The sequence below is a fragment of the Crassostrea angulata genome, chromosome 7 (assembly GCF_025612915.1).
Source record: "Crassostrea angulata isolate pt1a10 chromosome 7, ASM2561291v2, whole genome shotgun sequence".
Lineage (NCBI taxonomy): Eukaryota > Metazoa > Mollusca > Bivalvia > Ostreida > Ostreidae > Magallana > Magallana angulata.
In genome coordinates, this window is record NC_069117.1 from 50,412,435 (window position 1) to 50,426,558 (window position 14,124).

Consider the following 14,124-nt stretch of genomic DNA (forward strand, 5'->3'; position numbering starts at 1 on the left):
GATTGGAAAAATAGATTAAAGTTGGATAAAGAAAATATAAACGAGTTATCTATCAAATGTGTGATATGATATGATTTTATATCTAGAAAAAAGAAATAAATAAAAAAATATACCCAAAACATAGTTTATTTTTGTTTAGAAATAAAGTTTACATTTATTAATGTTTTAAAGAAAAATTCTTTAAATTCTATTCAATCTTTAAAACGTTAAAAATTGCAATCCGTCAATTTTAAGATGGATTAAAAGAGAAAACGACTTCTGATGTGCTCAAAATTAGTATTCCTTTAACATTTTAGAACACTTCCTTATTACTGACCAATTTCACTAAAATTGTAAAAGTAGAACAAAATAACTTTTAAACAACTTGATTTTTTCGAACCCTTTTGGTGAGGACCGGAAATGACGGTTGACATATTAAAATTGATTAAACACATCTTCTATCAAATGTCTATCATCAATGCAAGTTTCGTGTCTTGATCACTTACAGTTTCTAAGATCTCGCGGTTCAAACATATGTTTAAGAAAAAAAGGCTACCCGAGATATTTGAGAAATCTCACTGGAAGTAAAAGTTTTCTGTTTATTTAACATCGGATAGACGACATATGTAAGGATTAATATTTATATTTCAAATCCTTGTGAAATAAATTAAATGCATAAAAAAATAACTTTTGAAGTGCTTCCAGTGACAACCGGAAGTTATAACGAACAAAACAAAATAGTTTTAATACATCTACAACTATAGGTCTATCATCACACAAATTTTGGATATTCAAGTCTATATCGTTTTTCAGATCTTATTGTTCACGAGACAGGAAACGGACGACAGGAAGTAAATTTTGAAAAAAATGAAAACATATGCTTGGAGATAATATCATTCTCTATTAACTCTAAAATTAAAAGAAAATCTATCGAGCCATATCTGAGAAATCTTGTGGACAAAAAAAGGGGGGAATAATAAGAAAAAAGACTATAATAATAATATATAACAATAAGTAGACACAATCTTGTTGCGAGCAACGAAGTGGTCTTCCGTCCGATTTTCGGTGGTAATATCAAGCGCAGCGAGCTCTAACGAAAATGCCTGGGCGAAGAGAAAATTTGGACTACTGCTACCTTTGACATTCTGAACATTCTGTCGTTAGATTCGTGCCCACAATTCTGTGTAAATTGCAAATGGCTACCAATGTCATGATCTCGGGAAAACAGGTATAATGTTTTTTAAGAATGCCATAATGCCATGCATTTAAAAGACGAATAAAACATTCTGCTGGTTCCTAAAAAAATTGTTTTACATTATTTTCTGGGCAAATTGTTTGGAGCATTGTTAAGTTGACGAAAACTGTCGAGTTATGTCTGCTCTACTAAAGAGACGTCACAAAGTCTAGAGTGAGCACGCACAAATAGCGTAATGAAAAAATAGATAAGCGGATCCAACTGCACACGTTTTTAATGAATCTGATAGTGAAATTGTGATCGTTGTAATGCCTTTGAACATCATTCTAAACATATTCTATTCAATATTGCTTTTCAAAATAGTTGTTCTATTTGAGATATAATTAAGTGTTCGATGTTTTTGACTTCTGGCCTCTTAAAACCGTAATTACGTAATGCATGAGAAAACTGTCACAATGTATAGTTAAATAACTGTACAGTGAACAATTTTGCTTCTTAAATATATCATAAAATGTTTCTCTGTATAGTGCTATGGAAAAAAGATGTACGACCATTTTGGCCCTTAAATTGAGGAACCAGCCCCCTTTCCTTGATATCATATGAAAGGTCTTTTGACACTAAACATAATTTGTTCAACAAGTGTTTAGAAATTCGTTTCCATTCTTAAGCTATCTGGGAAAGAACGTTATAGATGCCGATCCATTATCTCCTTATCGGGTCTATCTAACGACATTTTGATGATTGAAAATTGTTTAGAACATTATTCTAAGCATCTTTCATTCTATTTGAGATATAAGTGATAAAAGTTGTGGACTTGTGGTCCCATAAAACCCCTAATTACGTAATACATGAGAAAAGTTTATAGTCAAAAGTTAAAATATTCCATAGTTTTAATTGACGTTGTGTTGAGGAAGAGAAGAACTGAAATGTTAACGACAACAACAACAACGACGACGCCGATGACGACGAAAGCAGCAGACAAGTAACAAATTTTTATCAAAAAAGCTTACTCAGATGAGCTAAAATATGAATGGGTCATTTGTATTCCAATGTTAATATAATAATTCTGGTAAGTTAACAATGCACACATTTAGAAATACCTGCCACAAAAATAGTACTGTTGACAGAAGTGTTTCGATCATCTTTGCAGAAGATGGTCTGGTTATGTTCTGGATTTGAAATCAATAATGTAAATTTCCAAGAGTTGTTCCCAAAGTCACAATCTATAGTTGTTCCTGTATCAGTTTCATTTAGACAAGATTGGAAGCTTCCTCCACCTCTGCCCAAAGATATTTTTTGTTCAGATTTCATGTAGAAAAACTCATAAAACCCTTTGGTTCTATTTGATTTACAAGTTAACTCAAGGACGTGTCCGTGTAAGACATAGGCTGGAGTTGGTGTCAGTGTAATCGATTCACCTGAAAAGAAAACGTTTGAAATATATAGATTAAACAATGTAATTGATCCCTTCTCACATAATGCTCAAACACATATATCATTTGTGGCAAAAGAATATTGTTTCACATGATAAATTATGAGATTGTATCAATTTATGATTAAGACATTATATAATATATTTGAACATCTTCGTATCATAACATACCATACAAATAAAACACAACAATATTCAATTAAAAGAAGTATTTGCATTATATGATGCTATACAATGATATACAATTATTGCTGTTTTTGAGGTCAATGCGATGATATAGCTACCCGAGAAGTGCAATATTCACCGAGCCGGAGGCGAGGTGAATATTATACTTCGAGGTATACGTCATCTGTTTCATATTTAGATATTTTACTGGGAATGGACATTAATGGTAACCTAACAACAAAACTTAATGATAAACGCGATGACTTCAGTTTTTCTTTAGTCAACTTTCCTTACTTATGTAGCAATATACCTGGTGTTTTTGTCTCTCAGTTAATTCAATACACAAGGGAATGCTCTTTGTATGAACATTTTCTTAGGCGAGGCAAGTTAATGACAAACAAGTTGATTAAACAGGACTATAAACAGTCTCGTTTGAAGTAATTATTTTGTAAGTTCTATGGTCGAGACAATGCCCTTGTCAGCAAATACAATCCTCCACTGGGTCGCATGCTGACTGACATTTTTCATACTAATTGGTGGACCTTAATTAATTACCTAATTGTCTAGGGACTTTTCCGGTTTTTACCGATTACGACAAAGAGCACACGGCGGGTGTGACCGGTCAGAAGAGGATGCTCACTCCTATCTTTTTAGAGGTCCGTGTTGGTCTGCTTTGAATTTGTATTTCATTTTATGGAATTTTAAGATGGTTGACAGTTTGTTAGTGTCATTTTTCATTGGTATGGTACCTATATAAAACACTTTGGCGTATCATATGAAATAATATGAATATATCTATATAATATCTTATATCATCTAATATTATGAGACATTGCATCATATTCTACGATACTATTTCATATGATACATATATTTATATTATAACAGTAACTTGATCAAAAAGGTCGGAACACGTCAAGTTGCAGGGCGCGGATCATCAGATCAAACGAGACCCAATGCGTCGAGTTTAATCAGATGATTCGCGCCTGGCACCGACACGTAATTCGGCTCTTTGGATCAAGTTTCTGTTATAATGATAAATTTATTATATACCCTTGCAATTGACCATTTAAATGTTTTTATTACAAAACTATCTTTTTAAAATCAACTGTAAGACATTTACTTATATAACAAACCTTATTTTGAAACAAACTCTTTTAAAACGACGTGCTAAAATACAGACGTTATCTAATGCGTACTACGTCATCAGTTTCAGAGAGTGGTGTTACGGAATTGGAAACCCACCGTGTGGTGATCCGGACGATCGGATCACACCCTGTAAAATCGACAGTTCCAAGAAAGGAAAATTAATGGGAATATAATAAAATATAATATCAATCAAAACAATTATGTATCATATGATGGAATATTATATAAATAGTGCCTGTTTGGGAGGGTAACAGTTGAAATTGACACCCCGAGAAAACCTTTGTCAACCGAAGCGGAGGTTGACATTGGTTTTCGAGGGGTGTCAATTTCAACTGTTATCCTCCCAAACAGGCACTTTTTATTTTGTTATACTGAATGTCTTTTTTAAAATTTTTAAGAAAATTTTACTGCTTTTATATAGGAATAACGTGAATTCTACAGCGAACCGTACGTGCATAATTTTCGCGCATGTAACATTTTTTTATGTTACCTGTTGCCAAGTGCGTTGCTAACGCTGAGGGTAATAGTAAATATTATTAACTGCGTCTTAACCAATCAGATTTCAGTATTTAACATGAAAGTATAACAACATATTATATGATATAATGCAATTATATAATAACACAATTTCATCATATAAAATTTTACAATATTATGATATACAATATTGTATAATACAATACTGTATCACATTATACAATACAATATTATTTTATAGATTGGATATTTATCTTAAGATTCAATATGATCATCATAGTAAAAGGAATCATGATATATTACATATCAACCATCGCATATGCAGTACCGATCAAACCCAACTTAAGAAAGTAAATCCAAACTAAACAGTGGCTTTACTTTCTGGCCCCGAGGTTATAAAACTTTTTCCATACTCATACTCCAACTCGCACTCCGTACTCCGAGTATGTGCTCCGCAGAGTACGACTCTAAAAACCGAGGTTATAAAAGTTTTGGAGTACGTTCTCCCCCGAGTACTATTTGGAGTATGCTCCAAAAGCCGATCGATGAAATTTTACGTCTACGGAGAAAGACAGAGAACGGTAATTCATGTAAATAGTCCTGGCATGTAGGCAAACTGTACATGTCTTCAGATTAATTATTTATCAACAAAATGTAACACATTATTTACATGTACATATCACCTTCTACATCTGCAAGCATGGAGATGTGTTTGCATCTATAACTTATGAATTTTTGAGCAACAAAGACGATAAATCCAGTGTAATTGGGAAACTTATCAACAAATTGTGTTTATGTCAACATTCTTTCTCTCTCTCTCTCTCTCTCTCTCTCTCTCTCATGAGACTCAGATAGTGATTCATGCATGTGATGATTAAGTATAATTATGTTGTTAGGAACGATATGAATATAAAAGAAAGAAGTACGAATTTACACGGATATGAAGAGAGAATATCACTTAAGATATTTAGTGAGCAGTTCCTGTATTAGGAAAAACAGGTAAGAGTTTAATTAAAAAATACAAACATATACTTGGGAAAATCACAAAAATACTGAGAAGATTCGTTTTTTTCACACTCAGAAAGTATACACTAAGGAAATTATAAGGGTATTCCAATTTAATTGCAACATACTATATTTGCCTTAATTCTTGTGAGAAAAAAACCCATCTAATATCTTGAAGGGGTGGGTGGGGTTGGGGTTGGAATTGCATCAATAAACAAATGCCAAAAGCCAAGGACACACGTAATTTTTGTCATTTCAATATATTTGGGAATGTGCACGAGAGTTTAAGAAAATTCACTAATTGAAATATTTTTGAAATTTCCAATATGAGGACCACGTTAAACCGAAACAACGTACGTGTTCAAGGAAACTGTGTACTAAAGTTGTTGTAACCCTTTTTTATGGGGTTTTATTGATGGTTCAAGTTTTTCTCACTTAGACAAGGCTTGAAAATGTGTGTTAAGAATTTATACATACACCTACTGTGTCATTTTTAATCTTAAGTAACGTCATTTGATATTTTTGAGCAAGCCTTTTCCTATTCATCTTTAAAATTCGAAATGCATGTGTTAATTTTGATGCATTTGACATAAATATTTGGTTACTTTATCTAAATAGTTACTTGCTAATGAAATAAACCAATTTAAGAGATGAATATTCCCACAGCTAAGCTGTATAGAGAAAAATCTCTCACATGGAAATGCGAAGAAGCTATTTTATCACAAGTAGTACATGTATTTTCAATTGAATAGAATAACAATAATTCCCTTCATCTCTCTGTCTGTCTGTCTGTCTGTCTGTCTGTCTCTCTCTCTCTCTCTCTCTCTCCAATTCCCCAAATTAAATTATTTTTATTACTTTAAGTATACCGGTAATCACGAGAAGAAATATCTCAAGCGTCTATTTAAATATCAAAGATATTTATACCATGGAACATCACCTACCTTACGATCTTTATTATTTATTTCAAATTAAAACATCGAGAGCATAGACATGTCTAAGTATACGTAAGGTGAAATGCATTGTTTGGCTTAACATTTGATTATAAACGCTCGAATATAAGGATAGTGGGTCCCGGTGACCCCATAGTCTTAAGTATTATATTAGTATCTTTTTACAAAAACATTAAGTATGATCGACGTATATATTCTGCTTGAGAATTCGGGTAATTTTCAGATAATTAAAAGCTTGTTTATGTGAGAGAGAGAGAGAGAGAGAGAGAGAGAGAGAGAGAGGGGGGTCTATTGTTATTCTATGCAATCGATTGAAAATACATGTACTTCTTGTGATAAAATAGCTTCTTCGCATTTTCATGTGAGAGATTAATCTCTATATAGACTAGCTGTGGGAATATTCATCTCTTAAATTCTTTTATTTCATTAGCAAGTAACTATTTAGATAAAGTAACCAAATATTTATGTCAAATACATCAAAATTAACACAGTCATGTATTTCGAATTTTAAAGATGAATAGGAAAAGGCTTGCTCAAAAATATCAAATGACGTTACTTAAGATTAAAAATGATACAGTAGGTGTATGTATAAATTCTAAACACACATTTTCAAGCCTTGACTAAGTGAGAAAAACTTGAACCATCAATAAAACCCCACAAAAAGGGTGACAGCAACTTTAGTACACAGTTTCCTTGAACACGTTGTTTCGGTTAAACGTGGTCCTCATATTGGAAATTTCAAAAATATTTTAATAAGTCAATTTTCTTAAACTCTCGTGCACATTCCCAAAAATATTGGTATGAGAAACTTTACGTGTGTCCTTGGCTTTTGGTATATGTTCATTGATGCAATTCCAACCCCAACCCCCACCCCACCCCTTCAAGATATTAGATGGGTTTTTTCTCACAAGAATTAAGGCAAATATAGTACGTTGCAATTAAATTGGAATACCCATATAATATCATTAGTGTATACTTTCTGAGTGTGAAAACAACCGGATCTTCTCAGTATTTTTGTGATTTTCCCAAGTATATGTTTGTATTTTTTAATTAAACTCTTCCCTGTTTTTCCTAATACAGGAACTGCTCACTAAATATCTTACGAGATATACTCTCTTCATATCCGTGTAAATTCTTACTTCTTTCTTTTATATTCATATCAGTCCTTACAACATAATTATACTTAATCATCACATGCATGAATCACTATCTGAGTCTCATAAGAGAGAGAGAGAGAGAGAGAGAGAGAGAGAGAGAGAGAGAGAGACATAAACACAATTTGTTGATAATTTTACCCATTACACTGGATTTATCGTCTTTGTTGCTCAAAAATTCATAAGTTATAGATACAGACACTCCTCCATGCTTACAGATGAAGAAGGTAATATGAACATGTAAATAATGTGTTACATTTTGTTGATAAATAATTAATCTGAATACATGTACAGTTTGCCTACATGCCAGGACTATTTACATGAATTACCGTTCTCTGTCTTTCTCCGTAGACGTAAAATTTCATCGATCGGTTTTGGAGCATTGTTGCAACCACTATTGAAATAAAACCATTATTGAAATAAATTATTTCAATAGTGGTTGGAAATGTATTTCATCAGAAAAATCACCTTGCAACCACTATTGAAATAAAACCACAATTGAAATAAATTATTTCAATAGTGGTTGTGGACGTACCCGGTATTTCATTAGAAAAATTACTTTGCAACCACTATTGAAATACAACCACTATTGAAGTAATGATTTTAATAGAGGTTGGGGATGTATTTCATGATAAGAACTACTTTACAGACACCATTAAAGTTAAACTACTATTAAATTTATTTTTTTTAATCGTAGATGGGGATGAATTACTTTATGAATATAACTATGTAATCACTATTGTAACACATTTGGAAAGAAAGAAGTTGTATATCATATTTACAAACTATTTTGAAATGCAAGAAATCTTACAAATAATATCAAATACACAGTTATGTTACAATTTTCACCGCTGCGTAGAAGTAAATAACCAATTCTCGCAGATAAACATGCATATACATTTTTTATATCTAACAAACAATTCAAATACACAATTAAGGTACTAAAAACTTGCATAGTTTACGGTAATAGTAATCAAGACTATGAAATAAATGTACTTATTTCAGGATTTTCACTTTTGTGCAGAAATAACCAATCCTCGCAGATTAACATATAGAATTGTTTTCATATTTTTATATTTTTTTACCTTTCTCTTTCTATAGATATATCAAGGGATATGGAATTTTATGGAAATTGTAAATTATTTGTACTAGAAGACAACGTTGTAAATTGCAAGAACTTCTATTCAAAACCCCTGGATATTAAAAAGTAATATATAGCTTATATATCATTATAGATTTATGTAATAATGAATATCACTATTAAGATAAATAATTGTAATAATGGTTGGGGATGTACTTCATTAAGACCAATATTGAATGAAATAAATTATTTCAATAGTGGTTGGGTATGCGTTTCATCATAACTACTATTGAAATAAATTATTTCAATAGTGGTTAGGTATGCATTTCATTACAACCACTATTGAAATAATTTATTTCAACTATGATTAAGGATGCAGTTCATTACAACCATTATTGAAATAACATATTTCAATAGTGGTAGGATGTTATTTTAATGCCTATTATTCCGACTGTGCATAACACTTTCTGTTCCAGATGACAGGTGGTATGGGAAACATGACCATATAGAGGTAAATCAAAGTACATCATAATAAAAAAGGAATTCATCATCTCATATGACATACTTAAGAAACTACCCTAGCAGAAAGGAAAGTGTTACAAACAGACATATTAATAGACATAAAACTGAAATGCATCACCAACGACTATTGAAATACTTTATTTCAATAGTGGTTGAAATGAAAGGTATCCCCAACCACTATTGAAATAAATTATTTCAATAGTGGTTGAAATGAATCGCATCCTTTACCACTATTGAAATAATATATTTCAATAGTAGTCGTAGTAAAGTACACCCCCAAATACTATTGAAATAATTTATATTAATAGTGATATTTATGATAATATTTATCAACAAATAATTATTCAATATACAGGGGGTTTGAATAGAAGTTCTGGCAATTTACAAAATGTTCATTATTGTGAAAATAATATACATTATTATTGGACATGATATGTATGTAGAAAGAGAAATGTAAAGGAAAAAATGAAAAATTTACAAAGTAATATTAAAAAAGAAATCCATTCTAAGCTACGATTGAAAAAATAATTCTAATAATATTATTGTACTTCAACAGTGTCTGTAAATTGATTTTCAAAATGGAATACATCCCGGAACGCTATTTAAATATTCTATTTCAATAGTGGTTGCATTTCAATAGTGGTTGTAAGGTGATTCTTCAAATGAAATACAATCCCAACCACTATTGAAATAACTTTGTCGCGATTGTATAGTGGTTTGAGTCAGATAGAAATGAAAACACGTCTGAACACTTTGACTGGTTTATCTAGACTGATTTGAACATAAACATATTATTTTAACGTTACCATGACGTCATACTATGATGACGTCATAATAGCAATGTCTCACAACGTCACATGCACCTTGACGTCATATAAGATATTTCCCAACATACCCCGGGCCGCAAAATGTACAAATCACAATTTACAAAAAATAAAGTTCATAATAGGTCGCGTTGTGTTTGAAAAATTAATTAGAAAGTCTTTAACTTCTCCTCAACTCTGGCTCTGATTTTCATAGCTTGGGAAAGTCATTGTGCTCTTGAACCAATTTTCCAATCTTGAATTCTTTGAATTTGGTTCCTGTTCTCTTGTGGTAATGCCTCTGATGAATATTGTTTTCTCCTAATGCTCTATAGAAGTTGAATTTCTCCGAGTTGTTATGGCTATATGGATCCAATTTCCATAGCTGTGTCATCAAGCATGATTTTTGTTTCATGATCTCCTCTAAAGTTATACTTGTAACATTCTTTCCCATCTCCAGATTGATCACTCGAAGTTCTAGCTCATCCAGTTAGTGTCTCAAGTATGCTGTATCTTTGTTTGCCATTTCCTGTGATGTGGTGAAGGTCTTACTGCATGGTTCCACGTTGGATTGAATGTTCAGCATTTGTTCTTGAAGCTGGTTGTTCAGATCTTCTAGACTCTTCATCTTCTCTACTAAATCTGAATTTTCTCTCTGTATTTTCTGGATTTTGTGACTCTTAAAAGATGTCTTTCTTCAAAGTCTGAAGTTCTCTCTGCTTAAATGCAAAATCTCTGATTTAAGCTTTTCCACCATATCTTCTTGTCCTTGGTCTTCCTTTTCTTTATTATCGACTGTGTTGAAAGCTGATTTTTTCTGCTGGTTTGTTCTTGTCTGAACAGTCTCTCTCTTCTGTATTTTGATATTTAGTTTGTTTGTCATCTTAGGTATTGATACTTTCTCTTCCTCTTTACATCGATCTCCATTCAGCTGTTTTGAGTAATGTAGTTGGATTGACTGCTCTAGTTGAAGTGATTCTTTCTTTTTTGTCCTCTCTAAATTTTTTACTGAGCTCTTAGCTGGTGGCTTCAGGAATTGCGACTTGTAACATATGCTGGTGTGGTGAGTCTTCTTACAAATCCTGCATTTGAAACGTGACTGACAGTTAGCAACTTTGTGTTTCCTTAAACAGTTGAAGCATACTCTTTTTTCTTTTATGATGGATATTCTCGCTTCACAATCTTGAATGATATGGCAAGTTGTTGGCGAATGGTTCCCATTGCAGAAAAAAACATAGCTTAACAAACTTTTGTGGCTTGTTAATCTTTTTATGACTTGACCCAACAGCAAAGTTAGCTGCTGGAATGAATTCCTGGTTTTCCTTGATTGATCTTAGATTGCTAGCTTGTCCAGCATCTTGAATGCATTGCTCTACCTTTACGGCTCTCCTTAGTGTTTGTAAATCCCAGATATCATCATCTTTTTTGTCCACAGTATAATGAGTCTTAGGGTTCCCTGAGTTACCTTGTGACGTGTCATTGCATTGAGCAAACTCTTGCGCATTTACATTTAAATTGATGGATGTAGATTGGTGAACATTTTCTAAAGTCTTGGTAGATGACACGCTCTTTGTCAGTTCTGTTAATCTTAGTCTTAAATGTGACATGAACTCAATTGAATCTCTGTTCTCCGTTTGGATCTCTTCCTCACTCGATAATTCTTGTAGGATCTGGCTGTTGATTTTCTCTAATGTGTCTTATTTCTCCTCCATTATCGCCATTATGGTTTCTGTATCTTCTGAATTGTTTTCCTCTAAAATAGATTCTTCCAATTTTCTCAAAAGTCTTGTTACAGCACTTCTTTGTCCTGAACGAACTGCTCTAAGTTAAGAAGTCATCTCTCATCCTGGTCACGGCACCAAAATGTTGCCATTGTATAGTGGTTTGAGTCAGATAGAAATGAAAACACGTCTGAACACTTTGACTGGTTTATCTAGACTGATTTGAACATAAACATATTATTTAAACGTTACCATGACGTCATACTATGATGACGTCATAATAGCAATGTCTCACAACGTCACATGCACCTTGACGTCAGATAAGATATTTCCCAAGAAACTTATTTCAATAGTGGTCTTATTTCAATAGTGGTAACAAAGTGATTTTTCTAATGAAATGCATTACCAACCACTATTGAAATAATTTATTTCAATAGTGGTTTTATTTCAATAGTGGTTGCAACAATAGTGGTTTTATTTCAATAGTGGTTGCAACAGAGCATACTCCAAATAGTACTCAGCGGAGAACGTACTCCAAAATTTTTATAACCTCGGTTTTTAGAGTCGTCCTCAGTGGAGCACATACTCGGAGTACGGAGTACGAGTTGGAGTATGAGTATGGAAAAAGTTTTATAACCTCGGGGCCAGGTCTGCTTAACGCTCCAGTGCGTACAGTTGATCCCATACTCAATTCTCGAGTAAACCTCAAGTAAACCCCAAGTGGACTCAAAACAAAACGACCTTTTTACTGTATTTAATAAATTTCTTGTCGTTTTAAATAACACGCTCACTTTTGTTTTTATGTTTTTTTTATTTCGGAAGAACTGCGAACGCTAACGCCCGTGTCCCGCCTGCATTTTACATCCAAATATTTCGGAATTTCTGTCAGATATTCAAAAACTAGGTTTTCTACTAAAAAGGGTAATCAAATCCTAATCAATTTATATCAAAATAAAATTTGTAATCAAATTATTTATTTTTAAACAAAAGTTTTGCTAACGCGGGGTCTAACAAATTTCATTGAAATCTGTTTTTATGAGTGAGGAAAATATTATTTAGCTGCCAATATTTGCATGAAAACTTAATAATAACATATTTACGATATATATTTAAGTAAAATTTCATTTTAATTCATATATGTTATTTAGTTTTCGAAAATTTACAAAGCAAAATTCTTTTTTTGGAATGTATTTCGGTCTGTAGACATATGTCCCCCCCCCCCCCCGTGAAACAACAAATCCTTTGGTAAAAATATCCTAAATAACAATAATTAAAACCCCTCAAAAGGAATTTTTGTTTCACGGGGGAGGGGAAAGATGTTTTAAAAAACATTTCCGTATTCCGTTATTTTCTATCATAAAATGAGCTATTTTAACCCAAAATACATAGTTATCTCTCATCGTTTGACCAAATCGTTTATATTTAATGAAAATATACATAAATGTTTACATTATTATAAAAAATCAAAAATCCAAATTTAAAAAAAAATTACTTTTAGTTAGGTGGGTAGACAATGCTATCGTTCGCAGTCCTTTCAACTTGCAAACACAACTCAACAGTCAATGTGATAACCTGTTTTAAACAGGTTTTATAAAACATCTGTTCTTGCTGTTACCAATTCACTCCCTCAGTGATCTGCACTTTATATAGATTTATTTAAGTAAACAATTGATTTCATCAGTAAGGGAATGTAAATATAAGCATTGAATGATTTATTTTTGAGGTCGTCGTGTCAATAACTGCCGTCGGTTGAGCAGACAAATTATCATAATGCGCTAACGCGCGTTATTCAATTTGTCTGCTCACCTGACGGCAGTTATTGACACAACGACGTCAAAAATAAATCATTCAATGTTATAGTAACTATTACAACGAAGCGCATTGAAGTGGTAAATTTTTCGTTAGAATGGAATGTTCTAAACTTTGTATCGAACGTCAATTGTTACATAAGACACGCCCATTTCTTTTGAAACGAGGAAAACAGTATTCGTCACAATGCTTTCGGAACCGCCACTCTTCTAAACAGCACAAGCAGGAATTTCACACACGTGCATTATACACATAAACACACATAAACACACTTTTTTAAATTTCCAAATATATGTTCAGAAACAGTGATATTGTTCAAAACAAAGAGTCAAGAATATTTTTAGTAACAAAGTTATTTGTGTTTACAATGTGACGAATACTATTTTCCTCGTTTCAAAGGAAATGGGCGTGACTTATGTAACAATTGACATTCGATACAAAGTTTAGAACATTTCATTCAAACGTACAATTTTACCACTTCAATGCGCTTCATTGTAACTAGCATTTCGTATCTTACGTTCGACTTACTATCTCGTATATACAAGACATTTAGTCGTTGTAACGACTTGGTATACCGTTATAACGCCTTAATTATTATATTGAACGTACAACTTAGTTTATGTCGCTTGTGCAACTTAGTTTATGTCAATTGTACATCTTATTTTCTCTTAAGTACGAC

At 32.4% G+C, this 14,124-nt stretch overlaps 1 protein-coding gene across 2 annotated transcripts in view; it reads right to left on the reverse strand.

The window, feature by feature from the left end:
- Nucleotides 1-14,124, reverse strand: part of LOC128191856 (nephrin-like) — a 29,439-nt gene that overhangs the window by 14,237 nt on the left and 1,078 nt on the right. The window contains exon 2 of one of the 2 annotated variants that reach the window (XM_052864186.1): nt 2,275-2,592. In XM_052864186.1, coding sequence (XP_052720146.1) covers nt 2,275-2,592 — 318 coding nt within the window. Of the gene's footprint in view, nt 1-2,274; nt 2,593-14,124 lie in introns of those variants that run through there. The other variant, XM_052864187.1, reaches the window with a different exon arrangement.